Source organism: Mus musculus, chromosome 3, assembly GCF_000001635.26.
Source record: "Mus musculus strain C57BL/6J chromosome 3, GRCm38.p6 C57BL/6J".
Lineage (NCBI taxonomy): Eukaryota > Metazoa > Chordata > Mammalia > Rodentia > Muridae > Mus > Mus musculus.
Window position 1 is genome coordinate 86,995,834 of NC_000069.6, and position 18,636 is coordinate 87,014,469.

The 18,636-nt window shown below is 42.0% G+C and overlaps 1 protein-coding gene across 7 annotated transcripts; it reads right to left on the reverse strand.

Moving 5' to 3' along the window:
- Window positions 1-16,525, reverse strand: Cd1d1 (CD1d1 antigen). 7 transcript variants are annotated; one of them, XM_030252403.1, is made up of 10 exons: window positions 16,212-16,406; window positions 9,664-9,742; window positions 5,570-5,640; window positions 4,042-4,241; window positions 3,359-3,631; window positions 2,800-3,072; window positions 2,239-2,517; window positions 1,505-1,783; window positions 857-953; window positions 14-768 (listed from the first exon to the last, which is right to left on the reverse strand). In XM_030252403.1, the coding sequence occupies exons 5-10, from the start codon at window positions 3,417-3,419 to the stop codon at window positions 747-749; spliced, it is 1,011 nt and encodes a 336-aa protein (XP_030108263.1). In that variant the 5' UTR covers window positions 3,420-3,631; window positions 4,042-4,241; window positions 5,570-5,640; window positions 9,664-9,742; window positions 16,212-16,406; the 3' UTR covers window positions 14-746. The 7 variants fall into 7 exon arrangements, 6 of the variants coding, with proteins under 6 accessions (NP_001366430.1, NP_031665.2, NP_001366431.1 ...); XM_030252404.1 differs by lacking the exon at window positions 4,042-4,241 and having other exon boundaries at window positions 16,297-16,525; NM_001379501.1 differs by lacking the exons at window positions 4,042-4,241; window positions 5,570-5,640; window positions 9,664-9,742; window positions 16,212-16,406 and having other exon boundaries at window positions 1-768; window positions 2,914-3,072; window positions 3,359-3,496.
- Window positions 16,526-18,636: the final 2,111 nt, after the last annotated feature.

Here is an 18,636-nt window from a genome sequence, read left to right on the forward strand (position 1 = left end):
TTTTCATTTTACATCCTATTTTATTTTAAAGAAAAAACACCTTTCAGTCATTAATGCAAAATTTCCATAGAGACTGTGTCCTAAGATGGTCATTATGGCATTTAGAACAAACATTATTAAAAGAGCCACAAATTGGAGGCCCTTGGAGTTATCATTAATTGGCAGGTTTGTATCTAAGGTAGCAAACATTTGCAGATATTTGCATTCACTTTTTAAAATCTGTGTGTGTGACACACACACACACACACACACACACACACACACACGGCATCACACACAAGCCATTTTTCTAGTTAACTTGAAAAATACTGTTGGTGTTGGATTTTACACTTGCCAACAAACCCCAAAGCTGTATGTCACACACACACAAATCCATTTTTCTAGTCACCTTGAAAAATACAGAGTACAGCCAGGTTGGTGTTGGACTTTACACTTGCCAACTAACCTCAGAGCGTCTGTTTGGGCAGGAAGTATGCTTTCTAGTTCAGTGCAAATCCCATAAAACACTGCCAACAGCTTGTTTCTGGCAGGTACGCACATTTGCAGTTGTGTTTGTTCTAAACTATGGAAACTGACGAAACAACTCAAATAATTAATTTCTTATAATTAATGTTGAAAAGAGCGTACTGGCTGCTCTTCACTTCTTCAGGATTCCTCTCCTTCATCCCCAGATCCTGAGCAGACCAGGACTGAAGTCCTAGAGCCTGGAAAGTCTGAATTTCAGGAGAGGCAGGTGTAAGGAAGAGTCACCGGATGTCTTGATAAGCGCTGGAAGAAGAGAGAGGCCATTAGGAGAGAAAAGGAAGGAATGAAGGAGGGATGCTGAGGGAAGGAGCACATGGACAGGGAGACTTACCTTCTCCTTCTCCAGATATAGTAGACTACAGCACCCACCACCACTAGCATGATCAGTACTATGAAGACGATCAGGCCCACGGGTGCTTGCCTGGCATCTGGTTTGGAAGAATACAATGTATCTCTCAACAGAAAACCAGTACATGTTTCAAGTTCCCCATTCTAATTTAAAGTATATCCATTCCATTTCTCATGATCAGGATCTGGCTACTGTGTGAATCTGGGTAGTTACCCTATCTTAGCATCAACGTCTTCATTCTTAAACTCAAAATAACAACACTTGCTTCAAAGCTAAGGGACAAGTGGAAGTAGGGGCAGCAAAATGTCCAGTGCTCACCCAGGACACGCCCAATATACTGCAGCTATGCCTTGGGCCTTGGGTCCTCTCTACTGGGGAATGGCTCTTCCCAAACTTCTTTATTTGCCACTGACCTCTGGATCTTGTCAGTTTCTGGGTCTTCTTTCTTCTTATACAGAGAACATCTTATCTCAAGTCTTTTGGGGTTTCTTTTTTATCTAGAATTCCCTCCTTCTAGCTCTTCTATAATAGTTAGGGGCTTCATTTCTGAATCTAGATCTGTTCAACTCCCGCTCCATGTTTGATGGCTGCCTCTGCTCACTGGCAACCCAGGCTCCAGTTCTTTCTTACCCCAGTAGAGGATGATATCCTGTCCTCCTAGGCTGCTGTGCTTCACCCTGCAGGCCAGGCCAGCTTCCTCTCCAGCCTCCACATCCAGGGTTGCTTGAAGATACCATGTCTCATCAGCATTTGGCAGGAAATCACCTCTGTGAGTACCCTGTTGCTCCTGGTCACCCCGCATCCACATCACCCACACAGGTTTTGGGTAGAAGCCAGAGACATGACACACCAGCTGCCTATGGCCATGTGCAGAGCTGGGGACACTGGACAACCAGGCCACTGGCTTCTCTGTACTCATCAAGAGAATAAGAAAAAAAATTTAAAGCAAGACATTTTATATTAGGGGCTCCAGGTCTCCAATCAAGTTCATGCTTCCCACAGGTCCACCTCTGGAGATGAAGTTGCCTATTAGTTTAATCCATTTGTCTCCCTCTGGCTAGGAAGACCATCCCTGATACTTCTACCCCCCTCCCTGATCTGAGTCTCCTGTAGCCCTCCTCTGTACTCTGGAACAATCTGAATTTCAGCTGGTACAGCCTGCCTCAAATATGGCATGGCTCAGTTTTCATCCCCAGTTTTATTTAACTCAATTTATAGAACCCAAGAGTGGCTGTCAGTGAGAAAATAAACCCCACAGGCCTTACTCATCTCTTCCTAGTCCTTGCCCTTCCTCTACAGCTGACAGTGATGTAAAAACCTAGATGGATCCAAGTGGAGAGCCAGGGTGAAAATAGCCAGCTGACCTTGCTTCTCTAGGTCTGACTTCCCTGCCTCTAGGAGACCACGGACAAATAGGGGGCAGGTGTCATTCAGGAGCATCTGCACGGTTGCACTTGTCCCTTGATCAGCGTTGAGCACTTTGATGGGCAAGTCTAACCAAGATGGGGCCCCTGGGACTGTCTGCCAGGACGTTCCCCAGAATCTCACGACATATTTTCCTTGAAATGCTACGTGTAAAAAGCTTTCCGAAGCATTCCCAGGGTACATTTCACAGCCCGCAGACAGCTGGATCTCAATGGGATCTGTAAGGAGGAGTAGGCAGAGACCAAAGAGTTCATGATTAAGGGATTTGGAAGAAAGGAATTGGTATGAAGATTATCGTTAAGTGCCAGTTGAGGAAAATGATCATGGTGCCCTAGAGCAGAAATGGGCTATTTTTAGAAGGGACAAGGGTTACTTTTAGACAGAAGTAAAACCATAAGGGTGGACAGAGAAGAGAAGCTATGCCCGATGCCCACAGTTATCCAGCTGGGGTCTGGATCACTCCTGCCCACTGGGTTCAGGGTTCCAACCCCTCCACTCACAGTCTTCTTTAGGTGACATCATTTTGACTAATTCCTGTATGTCCCTGGTAAAGCTGACTCGATAGACTTGAAACATATGCTGCAACTTCTCCCACTGCTGGTTACTCAACTTGCCCTGGGACCATGGCTTCGTGAAGCTGATGGTGGCTGAGTCATTACTCCAACGGTGAGTCTGCAGATCCCCCAGCCAGACCACGCTGTCTGTGCGGGACCAGCTTCTGTTTGCAAAGGAAGACATCTGCAGGCAGCGGAAGGTGTAATTCTTTTGCTGGGCTGGAAACAAAGGAAAAGGAAAGAACTTAGCGAGTGGGCTCAGTCTGAGGACAGACTGCAGTAGGAAAAAGCTCAGCTTTAGCTGCGCTTGCGGAAGGAAAGGCAGGCTCAGTGTAGTTCTGAACTGAGCTAAGCCCTGAGCCGCAGCCATACATTGCTCCTCCCACTGTTGTTGCAAGCCGGGAAGCCCACCTCCACCCGCCCACTACTGCACAGAGCTTGTAGCCAGCCTCTTTCTCCCTCCCTTCCTCCCTTCTCTAGATTGTGTGCGCTTTTACTCACTCACCTTCAGATTGTCCCCAGACCTGTAGGAATGCCCACAGCAACAGCCATGGTAGGTACCGCATAGCGCCAGAGTTCTACACAGCCCTCGGCTCCGACTTCTGCGCTTTACTCTGCTCCCGGACTGGTACACAAAGGCTCTGGGGTTTTTGGTGCAGAGCCAGCAAAACCCGGAAGGACGCGCAGGCACGATTGGTAAATTACTCTTTGACAAAGCCAAACCCCCTGGTAGTTGAGGGTTGGAGTGCAGCTTTACTCAGAACCGCTACGCAAACCACTTTTAAACAAAACAAAACAAAACAAAACAACAACAACAAAAATGTCTTTCCGTTATACTAAAGAATGAGGTTGAGACTATCGTCTCAATATCGAAAGCAAGACAAAATTGTATTTCGGTTACAACTCCGATGGTATTAAAAATGCAAGGGGAAAAATAGAAGGGACGTTTTGGTCTAGCTAGCAGGGGCTGTCTGCAGGTGCTCCATTTACAAGTTTGGATCCTCCCAGATATCTATAAATATCACATTAAAATAATGATAATGATAATAATAGATGTGATTCTTCTAGTGGTTCATTGAGAGGATAGGACTAGGCGGGTTAAGTTCCTTCATAGCTTTCGTATGCCCACAGTTTCCCATGTCAGATTCTTTTTCCCCTTACCCTGGTTTCTTTTCTCCCTTGCCTTACCTGCCCTCTGGCTGTCCCCGACTCCATTTTGGGAGAGTACAGGCATATTTTATTTTTAGTTTTTATTTTGTTCTGTATATTGTACTGTCATGATTTGCGAAAATCGAAGACTTGTGTCAGTCTGATGTGAGGAAAAGCCAAAAGTGACGAGATGTGCCCCCTCGAAGCGCTTCAGCACAGCGAAAACACGGGCCATACACCTGCAGACAGATGTCTTTCCCACTCACTCGCAAATACCGAACCTCTTGTTTTTGAGAACAGAGGTAAGATTACAGGGCGCGCCTGTGAGTTTGTAGGGCCATTCCCAACTTCTCACGCTTAAAACAAGTAGTGACAAAAACAGTTGCTCAAAATTTCAGTTACTGTGAGAAAGGAGAAGTCATCCTTGGTAAATCGTACTCCTGCAGCAAGCATCCTGATACCATCTTCCTCGTTCCTTTTTAGTCACCCCGTTGTATGCTTTGCTCTGTCTTTTTGCCTTGTCTCCTAAGTAGGCCTCTTCTCTATGTCTCTACCCTTAACATAACCGCAACCTTCTGCTTCAACTATATGAAATACCTTCCACGAGGTAGGAAAAAACCCCATCATTGATCGGTATAGCCTCTAGGATCATTCTGCCCATGCTCTGGCTTGCCTTGGAGCATCGTTTGGGACCCTACTCTAAGTCTCACATGCTTTCGTCCCTTAGATACAGCTTCTTCCTCAGATCTCTGCACAAATAGACCCCTTGGGGACCTCTGACCTCCAAGCGCCTGCCTAGTGTCCACTCAGACTTCAAACTCCAATGTAATTTTCTCAGAGAGCCTCCTCAAGCTTCCCAGACAGTGTGAATAAAGACTGGAAAGCTAGCCAGCCCATCTCCACACACTGGGCGGCAGCTATCTTTGTTGGCCTTTCTTCCTAACACATAGGCCTTGTCATTACAGAAATGTTAGTTTGACCCCTTCGCTGTCCCAGCTGGAGGCTTGTCAGAACGCGAGAATCACATTGCCTAACCTGACTCCTCCCATTCTGCCTTCACCAACCTTCTCTCCTGGGCCCCAGTGTTGTAAGAGTCCTAGAGGGCAGGCTTCTCCCTCCTGGCTGTGCTCCTGGAGGTGGCTCTAATCCACTAGACCTGATTTTACTGGATATTGCTCCCAACAGTTTGAGAAAAGTTTTGTTAAAAAATAAAAGGTTAAAACAATGATTATTTTTTATAGTTCAAAAGCATGATTTTTTTTATCACAACAAACTTATACCATTTCCCTCCATCCCTTTACTTCCTCCAACTCCTCCCTCATAAATTTAAACAAACCCTCCCTCTCCAGTTGCTTTTGGTCGTGGTGTTTCAATCACAGCAGTGGGATTCTAAGACAACCTCTCTTGACCCTCCTTTTGCTTTCCTAGTTTCTGTGGTTACTCCAGTTTATATGCTCTCAGCTCAAGTTTGGGAATCGATGAAAGAGAGATGAGAGGGCATGCAGCATTCGTCTTTGGGGTCTGGTTTATCCCACTCAGTATAATATTTCCTTGTTCCATTATCTACCTGAGAACTTCATGATTTCATTTTCCTTTATAGTTCCTTGCTCCTCTTCAATAAAGTATCTGCAGTGCAAGCTAAAGCAGTAAGGCAAGAGAAGGAAATTAAAGGGATAAAAATAGGAAAAGATGTCAAGCTAACCCTATATGCAGATGACATGACATTCCAAAAATACCACCAGAACACTCTTAGAAATGATCAACAGTTTCAGCAAAGTGGTAAGATACAGATAAACTTCTATTTGCCAACAACACTTAACATGCCCAGAAAGATATCATAGACACACTCCGGTTCACAATAGTCTCAAAGAAAATGAAATATTTAGGAATAAACCTACGGAGGAAGTGTACCTACTGTTACTATTTTTTTTTAAGTAATTTAAGAAGCATTACTTATAGATCTTCTATGTAAGTCTGCTAGAGTTCTGCTATGAGTTTACCTGGGCTCCTTTGTTTTGTTTTTAAGTTAAAGGCTTTTTATTACGTTTCAATCCCCTCATTTGCTATGGGTCTGCTTAGGTTGTTGGGCTTTTCTTCGCTTAACTTTGATGGTTTGGATGAATGCAGAAATACATTTATTTCTTTTAGATTTTCCAAACGAGTGGAGTGCATGGTTTTAATATATTACATATATATTCTGAATTTCTTTGGCATCCATCTACTTACTTCTGATTCTGATAATTTGGGTCCTCTTGTTCTTTCTTTTGGTCAGTTAGGTCAAGATTCTGTTGATTTTGTTGTTTATCTTCTCAGAGAACCAACTCTTAGACTCACTGATTTTTTTTGTATTGTTTTCTCTGTTTCTATTTTATTAATCTCTGCTCTGGTATTTGTTGTTTGTTATCTACCGAACTTGGGATTGATTTATTCTTGATTTTCCAGTTTTTTTTTGGGGGGGGGGGTTGTATCACTAACTTTTTTAAAAAAAGAAAATAGTTTAATTGCTTTTAATGTATATGGGTTTCTTGCCTGCATAAATGTCCGTGCACCATGCAGAAGCCAGAACAGGTCAGCAGTTTTCCTGATCCCAGAGTTTTAAAAGGTTGTGAACTGCATGTGGGGGCTGAGAATCAAACCTGAGTCCACTAGAAGAGCAGTCCGTGCTCTTAGCCACTGAGACATCTCTCCAGCCCCACTTTCTGGTTTTTTAAAGGTAGAAACTTAGAGCTATGAAATTCCTTCATAAGACTGTTTTCAATGATAGACTGCCTGAAAGCATGGAAGGACCACTTCAAAGGACAGAGCGACAAAGAAGGAACAAGAGACAAGAAACCAGAGACAAAGGAGGATGAAGGTCTTATTTGTCCTGTTTTCATTTTTTGTTTAGTTCCAGGAATATTCTTCTTTTCTGACTTTTATTTTTGACCCACTCATCATTCAGTGATGAGCTATCCAATCTCCATGAGTTTGTGAACTTATTAGAGATGTGTTTAATGTCTATTTTAAGTTTTATTGCATTATGGTCAGATAGACTACAGAGAGTTAATTAAATTTTTGCCGAATGTTTTTAGGGTTTGTCGTGTGCCACATCACGTGGTCAACAGCAGAAGCTTTCACGGGCCACTGAGAAGAGTGTGCGCTCTTTGGTGTTTGATATCTGTTAAGTTCATCTGATGTGTTAAGTTCATCCTTTGTTATTTTTTTGTTCAGATGATCTGTGTGTGCATTAGAGAAAGGGGGGTATTGAAATCACTTATTATCAATGGGTTGACGTTAATCTGCCTTTAATTCAGTAGGAGGTTCTTCATGAAACCTGAATGTGGTACATTTATATTTAGGGCTATGAATAACGTCTTCTTGGTTAATTATTCCCTTAATTAGAATGAATTATCCCTCTTTATCTATTTTCTCTGGTGAGAGAAGAGCAACACCTGCTTTCTTCCTGATCCCATTTGAGGGGATGGTTTTTTTCCTGTGCTTTCAGGTGGTGTCAATCTCTAATTCTAAGATGAGTTTTTTGTGTTCAGCAGAAAATGGATTTTGCTTTTTAATCCATTCAGCCAAGCTGTGTCTTTTGATTGGAAAGTTAAAGCCATTAACATTTAAAGTTATTAGTGAAAGGTTTGTATTGGCTAGAGTCATTTTGAAGTTTTTGTTTGCTTGCTATTTGTGTCCTTGTTGTACTTTATATTTCAATAATTATAGCTTCACTTTTTTTTTACAGGCCCCTCACTGTGCTTATCTCTATCTTTAGTCTAAAGAGTTATTTCTTGAATTCTGTTTAGGGTTGGTTTGCTAGATATAATTGTTTTAGCATGTTTAGGTCACTGAAATGTTTTCTTTCTTCTTCAACCATGGCAGGTTTTTTGTTTTGTTTTGTTTGTTTTGTTTTTGTTTTGTGTTTTTGTTTTTGAGTACAGTAGTGTAGGTTGGTAGTCATGATCCTTTAGAACGTGGAATCCATTGTTTCAGGTTATTGTGGCTTTTAAGGTCCCATTGAGAAATCAGGTATTATTCTAATGAGTTTTGCTTTATATGTGGCTTGTATTTTTCTCATAGTTTTCAATACTTTCTTTATTCTGTATAGTTAGTGTTTTAACAATAATCTGCCAGAAGCGGTTTCTTTTCTGGTCTTGTCTACTTGGGGCTTCCTGCATCTGTGTGGATGTGTAATTTTGTTTTTAGCTAGGAGAAGTTTATGATCTTGTTAAAGATCTGGTCTATACATTGTCTTCTTCCTCGTCTATGATAATAATTGGAAAATTTGGTCTTTTTATGGTGTCCACATTTTCTGCTTCTTCTTTTTCCTGAGTTTTAAAAATTTTTTCAAATTCTTTCTCTGTGTGGTCTAACTCCTCTGCTTTGTCTCCGGGTCCTGATATCTTGTCTTCCATTTGATCCATTTTTCATGTATGCCTTTCCTATGAGTTTTTTTAGTTATTGGTTTTGTTTTGTTTTGTTTTGTTTTGTTTTGTTTTTGAGACAGGGTTTCTCTGTATAGCCCTGGCTGTCCTGGAACTCACTTTGTAGACCAGGGTGGCCTCGAACTCAGAAATCCGCCTGCCTCTGCCTCCCGAGTGCTGGGATTAAAGGCATGCGCCACCATGCCTGGCTTATCGTGTTTTTCAATTCCATCTCATTTTAGCTGAGTTCTCTTCGATGTTTCTATCTCTTTATTGAATTTAATTCTCAGATCCTGGATTATCTGTGCTGTTACATCTTTCCTGTATTTGTGTTTTCTTGAATACCATTCAAGCATTTATTCTTTTTGGGTTCATTTTCTTTATGTTCATCAAACTAGTTGTGTCTTCTTTAAATTCCTGAAGTCTTTGATGATGTTTATGATTTTTAAAAAGATTCTGTGTTATGGGGTTCATATGGGCATCTCTCACTAGAGAACATTTCTATAGGACTCGTGGATTTTGAGGCAGACATTCTGTCTTGACCGTTCATGTTTTTATGATGTGACATGGGCATATAAGCTTTTTTTGTTGGCTGTGAGTCTGAGGTCAACACAGCAGACTAGGCTGTGCACACAGGATATGCTACCTGGCCTGAACCTGGAGGTCAGGAGAGGTGCAGACAGGACTCATCAGGCTGAGCCAGGCATGTTTGCTGTACCTGGTGTAGGCCTGGGATTTTGGGAGGTCTCTGCAGTATCCAATCCCAGCAGACTCATTAGGCTGGGCCAGAGCACAAGATGTGTGACTCTGGCTGAGCCTGGAGTGTGGATCTGGCATAGCAGCTAAAGGGTGCCTGGAGTTTGGTGGAGCTCTGCCAGGATGTGCACGTAGGTCATCTACATCTCTGTACCGTATGGGCTGACAAAAAGATGGCTGGTAGGACAGATACAGGGTCTGATGAGTTCCAAAGGGAGAGGAAAGGTCCAAGAGAAAGTCATGGTCTCTAGCAAGCAGCCAAGGGCAGACTGGAGTTGATCCACTTTTAGTTCTTGGGATGTGAATTTTCATGACATATCTTCTAACTTTTTGGCTAATACAACTTGTCTTTCTATCATGGCTTTATCTTCGCAGAAAGCCTTGTTAAAGTTTTCTGTTTGCCCATGTAAATGCCCTTATGTGATCTGTATATGAGCATGAGACTAGATAGCTTAGAGACATAGGGAAATCCAAACACTACTGTTTTGCTAAAGGAACGTACCAATAAAATGACTCCTGATGACATTCTGCTATGCTCATAGATCAGTGTGTGGCTCAGCCATTATTGGAGGAGCTTCTTTCTGCAGAAGATGGGAAGAAAACCAGAGAGACACAGAGAGTGACATACATTGGAATATTCTGTCTTTAGTGGAGTGTCTCCATCAAATTCCTCCCCTCAGAGCTCAGGGAACCCTGTGGAAGAAGAGGCAGAAAGATTGTAAGAAACAGAGGGGGTGGAGAACACCAAGAAAACAAGGCCTAAACACAGCGGGACTGATGCATATATGAGCTCGCAGACTGTGGCAGCATGCAGAGCGCCTGCACAAGCTGCACCCGACAGGGACCCAGCACTGTGAGGAGAAGTGAACACAGGCTCACATCCCTAGACTAGAAGCTCTCTCCAACTGATGACCACTCACAAATGAGAAATTAACCTTTTACCAATGGAGTCTCACTCTTAAGGCCAGGCCCCGTGCTCAGCAGTAGATAGCTAACAGACAATAAACTCAATGGTAGTTTTTGAGGTTCTTAGTCTCATAATTCTTTGTTGGGGCTTGTCTTTTCTTTTTTTTTCTACCCTACAGGTCCTTTGCATCTATATCATGGTTTTTGGATTTGAGTTTTTATGGGATTTCTGTTTTTGTGAATTTGTGTGTCTCTGTATCTCTATATGTTTCTGCAGGTTTTTCTTTATCTATTTTTTCTTTGATTTGTTTGTTTTATCCTATTTCGGGTTGCATGTTTTTTTTCCTTTATCTAATTTTATATTATTATTATCATTATCATCATCATCATCATATGCTCATTTGTATCCTAATGTAAAAGAAAAGGAAAGGATGTGGATTTGGGTAAGGGGAGTAAGTGGGGAGGACCTGAAAGGAGTTGAGGAAGGGGATCCATAATCAATATATTATATTTTAAAAACCTATTTTCAATTAAAGCAAAATTGTATCACAATTTCTTCTGCCAGAGCTCTTAGAGTATCAGATGGATAGTTCTTAATTTGTAGTCAATATTGTTCATAATTTACCAGCTGTGATTTACTTTATATAGACAATAAAATGTATTCTCAAACCAGAACATTTCACAAGCCTGAGGTTTTAATTCCTTCTGGATATGTTTTGTTCTTCTAAATCTTATCTAAGACTCTATCAAAGTTTCTCATCCCCAAACATGGCTTTAAAACAAAATGCCCTTATACTTTTGTTGCAGAACATATACACACCAGAGAACCCTTCTTAAAGAGGAGACCTCTTTTTTAGGTTGTCACCTCTTATCATCCTATGGCAGAGTCTACTGGTCCCTCAATGATGTTAGAAAGTATTGCCCAGCACGTAGAACCAGAAACAATACAATGTCACATTGTCAGCTCACTCTTACTATTTCTGCCTCCCTTTATTTTGTAGGCAAGCTTCTTTGAGCTTATATATAAAGTGAGCATTCTAAAATCAGTAGCCTTCCCCCATACTGATGACAAACAGATGGAGAAAGACATCAAGGAAACCAATCTTTCATAGTAGCCTCAGGAAAAATAAAATATCTCATGATAACTCTAACCTAGCAAGAAAGACTTCATGTAGTAAAAACTTTAAGACATTGAATGAAGAAGTTGAAGAAGACACAGACGATGGAAAGATTTTCCATGTTCATGGGTTGGAAAGACTGATATAGTAAAAGTAGATACCCTACTGAAAGCAGCCTACAGATTCAACACAATTTCCATCAAAATTCCAAACTTAATTCTTTGCAGAAAATGAAAAGCAATTTTTAGCTTCATATGCAAACACACACACACACACACACACACACACACACACACACACACACACACACACACACAGAAGTCCTAGAATAGCTAAGACAATTCTTAATGATAAGAGAAATGCTGGAGGGATCATACTCTTGATTGTCAAGTTGTACCACAGAGCTAAAGTAATAAAAGTGGCATACTACTGGCATAAAAACAAATACATTTATGGTGTTTAAGACCCAGACATAAGTCCACATGCCTATGAACACCTAAATTTTGACAAAGAAGTTGAAAATACACACTGGAAAAAAAAGAAAGCATCTTTAACAAATGATGCTAGAAGACTGGATGGTTTCATGTAGGAGACAAATAGATCCACATTCATCACCAAACTCAACTCTACGCATATCAGGGGCCTCAACATAAGGACAGATACCCTGAGTCTCATAGAAAAGAAAGTGGGGAATTGCCACGGGCTGGCTCTGTCGGAGCCCCTCAACCTGGGGGAGAAGTCAGGGTCCTGCTACTCAGGTGGGCAAGGAGTTGGCGAGTGACAAACAGACACAAACACCAGAGAACGTGTTGGATCTGAATGTAATTTCTCAAAGTGAGCATCAGACTTACATTACAGAAGAAAACAAGGAAGTTAGGTGATACATTAAGGTCATCCAAGGTACACTGAGGTTACTCAATGCAAAAGGACTCTACACAAAACAGAGAAAGGCATACATAAAAGCTACCAGGAACCAGGCAGTATTTACAACTGGGATAAAAATCAGTGTTTACAACTGGGATAAAAATCAGCCCTACCTAAGATCAGCTTATTCTTAGAAGCCAGGGGCAAGGGCTTTATGCCCTTGCCATAGTTCCAATTCTAGTCTATTGTGTAATCCACCTTCTTCCTAGGCCACTGTAAATTACTATATATGACAGTGACTCAGCTGTTATTCTAAGTATTTATTCTAGTTCCTTCTTAGACCACAACCCACCTTCTTCCTAGGCCATTGTAAACTCCTGCATATGGGAGTGACTTAGTTGTCATTTTAAGTATCTGTAGGGAACCTCCATTTAACAGAGGAGTCCACCAATTTTCTTCTAATATGTAATGTAGTCTGCCATACATGACTGTAATGAGAATTCCAAGTTTACTTTGTAGAACTTGCCCTGAGATTTGTACTCTAACCCAGTAAAGTGCAATGCCTGATTTCTTTCACTTTCTCTCTTTCAACACTGGAGGCATTTCGTCTGAATAAATAACATTCTTATGAAATTCAAAGCCCAAGGTTGGCTCATCAATTGCCTAAGATATTGGGACACTGGTGGAGGCCAGGAAGCAATGTTCAATCTAACTTAGCTATTTGTCAAATCATTCCTTGGAGGCACTTATAATAAAACAATACTGAAAGAAAGCAGTCTAAACCCTTCACCAGACTATCTCAAGGACATATCTGGACCACATCCGTGTTATGAGACACCAAAGATTCCAGGAGACCAGTTTCCGTGAAACTTTTTGCCTCAGGACTGTGGCCAAGCTTTTGGACTTGTCACTCAGACTCCACTGGAGTGGGTGTGGCAGAGAATAGTCCTGAACTCACTGGTACAGGAAGTGCTTTCTGACAGAACACCTATAGACAGGTACTGAGAACAATTAATAAATAAGACTGCATAGAGCTGAAAATCTTCTGTATGGCAAAAGATACCATCATTCAGGCAAAGTGGCAGGCTGCAACATGGAAAATTGTTAAAGAACAATTACACATGTGTTATTGGATTTATAATATTGTGGAAGAGAAGAGTACAGAAATTAATGACATAACCACTCCGTGGTATGGTTAAGGGGAAGGCTTTATTGTAGACAGGAGACAGAGAACACTCAGGCACCTGAAAGAGTTCAGAGCAGAGAGAGAAATCAGTAGACTGAACCTGGCCAGGTGAGAAGCAGGAGCAGAAGAGAGAGAAAGGGTGAGGAGGAGATGAAGACAAGACATAGCTGGAACAGCAGGGTTATAAAGAGAAGTGAGTGGCTAGAAGAAGAGAAGCCCATAATTTGGAGAAGTGTACAGTTGGGGTAGCTATGTACCTGTGATACTGAGAGAACATGGAGGCCAATGTATGCTTTGGTATTCTAATAGGCACCATTGTAGAGAGAATATCTTGTGTATTGTATGGATGCATCACCTGTCAATTAAAAGACTATGGCCTATAGCTTAGGCAGGAAATAGAGGTGGGACATCCGGGAGGAGAAAAGAATTCTGGGATAGACCCAGGGGAGAGACTCGATGGAAGAATGTGATGAGACAGACACATGGTACCTGAGCACAGGTAACCAGCCACGTGGCATAATGTAGGCTAGACTAAGTGGGATATTTTAAGTTCTATCTAGTCAGAGAAGATCCTAGCTATATGGCCAGGATATTTGCAAATATATTTTGAGTCTGAGTTTTATAATTGGAAGCATGGGGCTGGGAGGAAGATCTAGGCGTAACTTCAACACACCATTTTTAGATTTTGCCAGTAATAAGGGAGATGACTCCTTAGGTAGAGCAGAACCTGCTTCACAAGTTCCTGAGGAATGATGGCCTTTGTCCAACTGCCGTAATTTGGGGACATAAAGTTTCCTTTGGACCTGACAGAGATCAATAACCAGGTAGGCAGAGAGTCACACAGACTCTCTGGGTTTTGTTTACAGAAAAAGAAAGAAAGAGAGAGAGAGGGAGAGAGAGAGAGAGAGAGAGAGAGAGGGAGAGAGAGAGGGAGAGAGAGAGGGAGAGAGAGAGAAAGAAAGAAAGAGAGAAAGAGAAAGGAGAGAGAAGGGAGGAGGAGGATGGAGGAAGAGAGAGAGAGAGAGAGAGAGAGAGAGAGAGAGAGAGAGAAGTGAACAACTTTATTTTACAGTTTGCTGTATTTAAAGGACAGGGTTGTGTAAGTGGGAGGACCAGGCCTTTCCTGGAGATTTAGAGGTTACAGGGCTCAGAGCCACAGCCTGAACAGATTTCCCGAAACCGCTCATCTCACACACTTTCCTTCTGGCTCTCAGAGTACTCTGTGGTGTTCCACAGAGACATGTGAAAAGCCAAGGGGACGATTAACTGCATCTCAGGTTGGCTTTGAAGGAAGCTTTACAGGCCTCTGTATAACAACAACAAAAAAAAACTGGATACAGAACTCAAATGATAACATTTGATACTCTGAGTCCTCAAATGATAAAACATAAATGCCTGAGAAACACATAAAGACATGTTCAACATCCTTAGTTATCAGGAGAAATGCAAGTCAAAACTACCTGGAAATTTCAACTTAAATTCATAATGGCCAAGATAAATTTATACAAAAAAGACAGTTCATGCTAGCAAAGATGGGGATAAAGGGGATCATTTATTCACTGCTGGTGGGAGTGCAAATCTGTACAGCACTGTGGAAATAACTGGTGGTTTCTCAGGAAGCTGGGAATAACCTCAAGATCTACCTATACCACTCCCTCCTGGCCACGTATCCAAAGGACTCCACACCCTACTCCAGAGACACTTGTTTATCCATAGTCTTGGCTGCTCTACTTATGATAGACAGAGAGTAGAAATAGCCTAGATGTCTGTCAATGGAAAAATGAATAATGAAAATGTGGTGCATTTACACAAAGGAATATTATCCTGCTCATTAAAAACAAACAAAAACAAACAAAAGTGAAATTTGCAGGTAAATGGATGGAGTGAGGGAAAAAAATCATCCAGAGATAAACCAGACCCAAAAATATGGTATGTATTTATGTAGCTGTTACCTTGTTGCTAGATATGCCATAATCCGTTTAACTGTTGGGTTCAGGTGGAAGGCAGGAAAACTCTCCTCAGAAACAGAAGCTTAAAATGAAAGCTTTATTTTCTGTGTGTGCAAGGGAGGCGGCCAGTTTGGGATCTGAACCTCATTCCCAAATGGAGATCTTACTGATGGAAACAGGCGGCAGGTTCTGACAAAAATCACACCCTGCCACAAGTCTCATGTGGGGAGTTTACTAAGAGGAAGAGGAATAGAGGCTGCCTCTGAACAGAAGGAAGAGAGGAAGGTATGGAGGAAGAGAAAACAGCTTTTGATCGGGGACCATGGCTCATGCACAAACAGACAAATGACAGGCCTCTGGGCATGTAAGGATGTGTCTTCTTTCAGGGTCTCTGGGAGCAGGTTGTAAAGATGTCTGATTGTCAACATTGTCCGCAGAGTTCCTTTTGGTTGTCTGTGAATGTGCCTGATAGCTAACACAGCATTTTTAAAGCATGAGGGATAGGGATGGGCTGTTGCATTGATCAAAAATATTTTGACACAAGGGGTTAAACAAGGAAGTTAACATTGATGACTGGGCCTTATGCGGGTCATCTGATTTCAAGGTCCTTGAATCAGCTTTTGCTGTCAAGTCCCCTCCTGGACTCTGACCTGGAATTTAGAGTGGTAAAGGAACGAAGGAGTGGGCAAGCTGCACATAGTCAATCAAATGAGGACAGGCAGTACATTTATGACTTGTGTGCCTTAGTTTAGAAAACAGGATAACAGCATCTCCCTTCTTTCCATCCCTTACTGGTTAACAGACAAACATGAGACACCTGAGAAAGCAGGATAGGACTTGGGTCCGGGGTCTGGGAACATGAACTCAGTTTTGATCCTGCCAGCAAGACAGAACTTATTCCTGAGATGGCTGAACTTGGGAAAATGCCTCTTAACAATAACCGTAGAGGTTAGATACAAAGAAAGGAACTGGGCAGAAGGGAGAATCTCACAAGGAAGGGGAAATAGAATATAGAGTTATGTGGTACCTTAGTTAGGGTTTCCATTGCTGTGAAGAGACACCATGACCGAGGCAACTCCTAAAAAAACAATATTTAATTGGGGCTGGCTTACAGGTTCAGAGGGTCAGTCCATTATCATCAAGGTGGAAAGCACTGCAGCACCCAGGCAGGCATGGCGCAGGAGGAGCTGAGAGTTCTACATCTTGTTCTGAAGGCACCCAGGAGAAGACTATCTGGTGGTCACCTAGAAGGAGGGCCCCAAAGCCCACTCCCACAGTGACACTTCCTCCAATAAGGCTACACCTACTCTGTCACACCCACTCCAGTGGAGTCTGAGTGACAAGTCCAAAAGCTTGGCCACAGTCCTGAGGCAAAAAGTTTCATGGAAACTGGTCTTCTGGAGTCTTTGGCGTCCCATAACACAGATGTGGTCCAGATATGTCCTTGAGATAGTCTGGTGAAGGGTTTAGACTGCTTTCTTTCAGTATTGTTTTATTATAAGTGCCTCCAAGGAATGATCTGACAAATAGCTAAGTTAGATTGAACATTGCTTCCTGGCCTCCACTGGTGTTGCAATATCCTAGGCAATCGTTGAGCCAACCTTGGGCTTTGAATTTCATAAGAATGTTATTTATTCAGACGAAATGCCTCCACTATTGAAAAAGAGATAGTGAAAGAAATCAGGCATTGCAGTTTACTGGGTAAGAGTTAGAAATCTCAGTGCAAGTTCTACAAAGTAAACTTGGAATTCTCATTACAGTCATATATGGCAGACTACATTACATAATAGTAGAAAGAAGGTGGGTTGTGGTTTAAGAAGGAGCTAGAGTAAATATTTAGAATAATAGCCGAGTCCTCCCATATTCAGGAATTTACAATGGCCTAGGGAGAAGGCGGATTATACAACAGACTAGAATTGGAACTATGGAAATGGCATAAAGCCCTTGCCCCTGGCTTCTAAGAATAAGCTGACCTTAGGTAGGGCTGATTTTTATCTCAGTTGTTCCTGCTAGCCTTTATGTATGCATTTTTCTGTTTTGTGTCATTATGCATCATATGACTTCAATGTACCTTGGCCCATGTGTGACCTGACTTCCTTGTTTTCTTCTGTAATATAAGTCTGATGCTCGCTTTGAGAAATTACACTCAGATTCAGCACTCCCTTCTGTTCATGTCTGTTTGTCACTCGCTGACTCCTTGCCCACCTGAGTACTGGAACTCTGATTCTCTCCCGGGTTGAGGAACCCCGACTGGGTCTGCCAGTGGCACTACTCCAACAAAGCCATACCTCCTAATAATGCCACTCCCTGGGCCAAGTATTTTCAAAACACCACATGGAGAGAGTGAGGAAAGACTGAAACAGGGGGATTAAATGGGGAGGAGGGGAGTTGGACACAAGGAGGGGATACAACTAATACCAAGGGTCATTTGATTGTGGGTGGTGGTGGTGGTGCTGTTATATGGAAACCCACTACTGTAAATGCTTCTTTTTTTTAAATTTTTTATTAGATATTTTCTTTATATACATTTCAAATGCTATCCCGAAAGTTCCCAATACCCCCGCCCCCACCCCCCGCACTGCTCTCCTACCCACTCACTCCCGCTTCTTGGCCCTGGCATTCCCCTGTCCTGGAGCATATAAGGTTTGCTAGACCAAGGGGCCTCTCTTCCCAATGATGGCCGACTAGGCCATCTTCTGCTATATATGCAGCTAGAAACACGAGCTCTGGGGATACTGGTTAGTTCATATTGTTGTTCCACCTATAGGGTTGCAGACCCCTTCAGCTCCTTGGGTACTTTCTCTAGCTTCTTGTAAACACTTCTTAAATTATATACAAATATTAAAGAAATCTAAATGGATAACACCCAACTAATAGGGGAGAGAAAACCCCACCTAAATATCTTTCACCACCAAGCACATCTATTGCCAGGCATGTGTTACATCTAGTTGAGTCATTTGACAAAGGTGCATGGTAGAGACACAATCACAGAAACTACACCTGGCAAAACCATGCCTCTCCTAGAGCATGAGGCAAATCATAGACAGCTGCTGTTGGCAGTCCAAAGCAACTCCATGTCCCCACATGTGGGGTTAAAATGAAAGTACATTCCTATTTCTATGCCTCTTTTTAAATAGAATCCAAAATTCTGACTACAGATATTGAAGAGGACGTCAGAAGGTTTAAAGATCTCCCATGCTCCTGGATTGGTAGATTAATATTGTAAAAATAGCCATCCTAGCAAAAACAATCTACAGATTCAACACTATCTCTATCAAGATCCCAATTCTTCATAGAAGCTGAAAAACAAAAATTTCAGCTTCATATACAGATATAAAACAACTAGGATAGCCAAAACAATCCTGTATAATAAGAGAACTACTGAAAGTGTCACCATTCCTGGTTTCAAGTTGTACTACAGAGCCATAGTAATAAAAACAGCATAGTATTGG

Coding starts and splice junctions, on each gene's coding strand:
- Cd1d1 (NM_007639.4), bottom strand. CDS start 3,419: ATGCGGTACCTACCATGGCTGTTGCTGTGGGCATTCCTACAGGTCTGG. Junction 3,073..3,358: donor GGTCTGGGGACAATCTGAAG/GTGAGTGAGTAA, acceptor CTTTGTTTCCAG/CCCAGCAAAAGAATTACACC. Junction 954..1,504: donor GGATATCATCCTCTACTGGG/GTAAGAAAGAAC, acceptor CTTCCAAACCAG/ATGCCAGGCAAGCACCCGTG.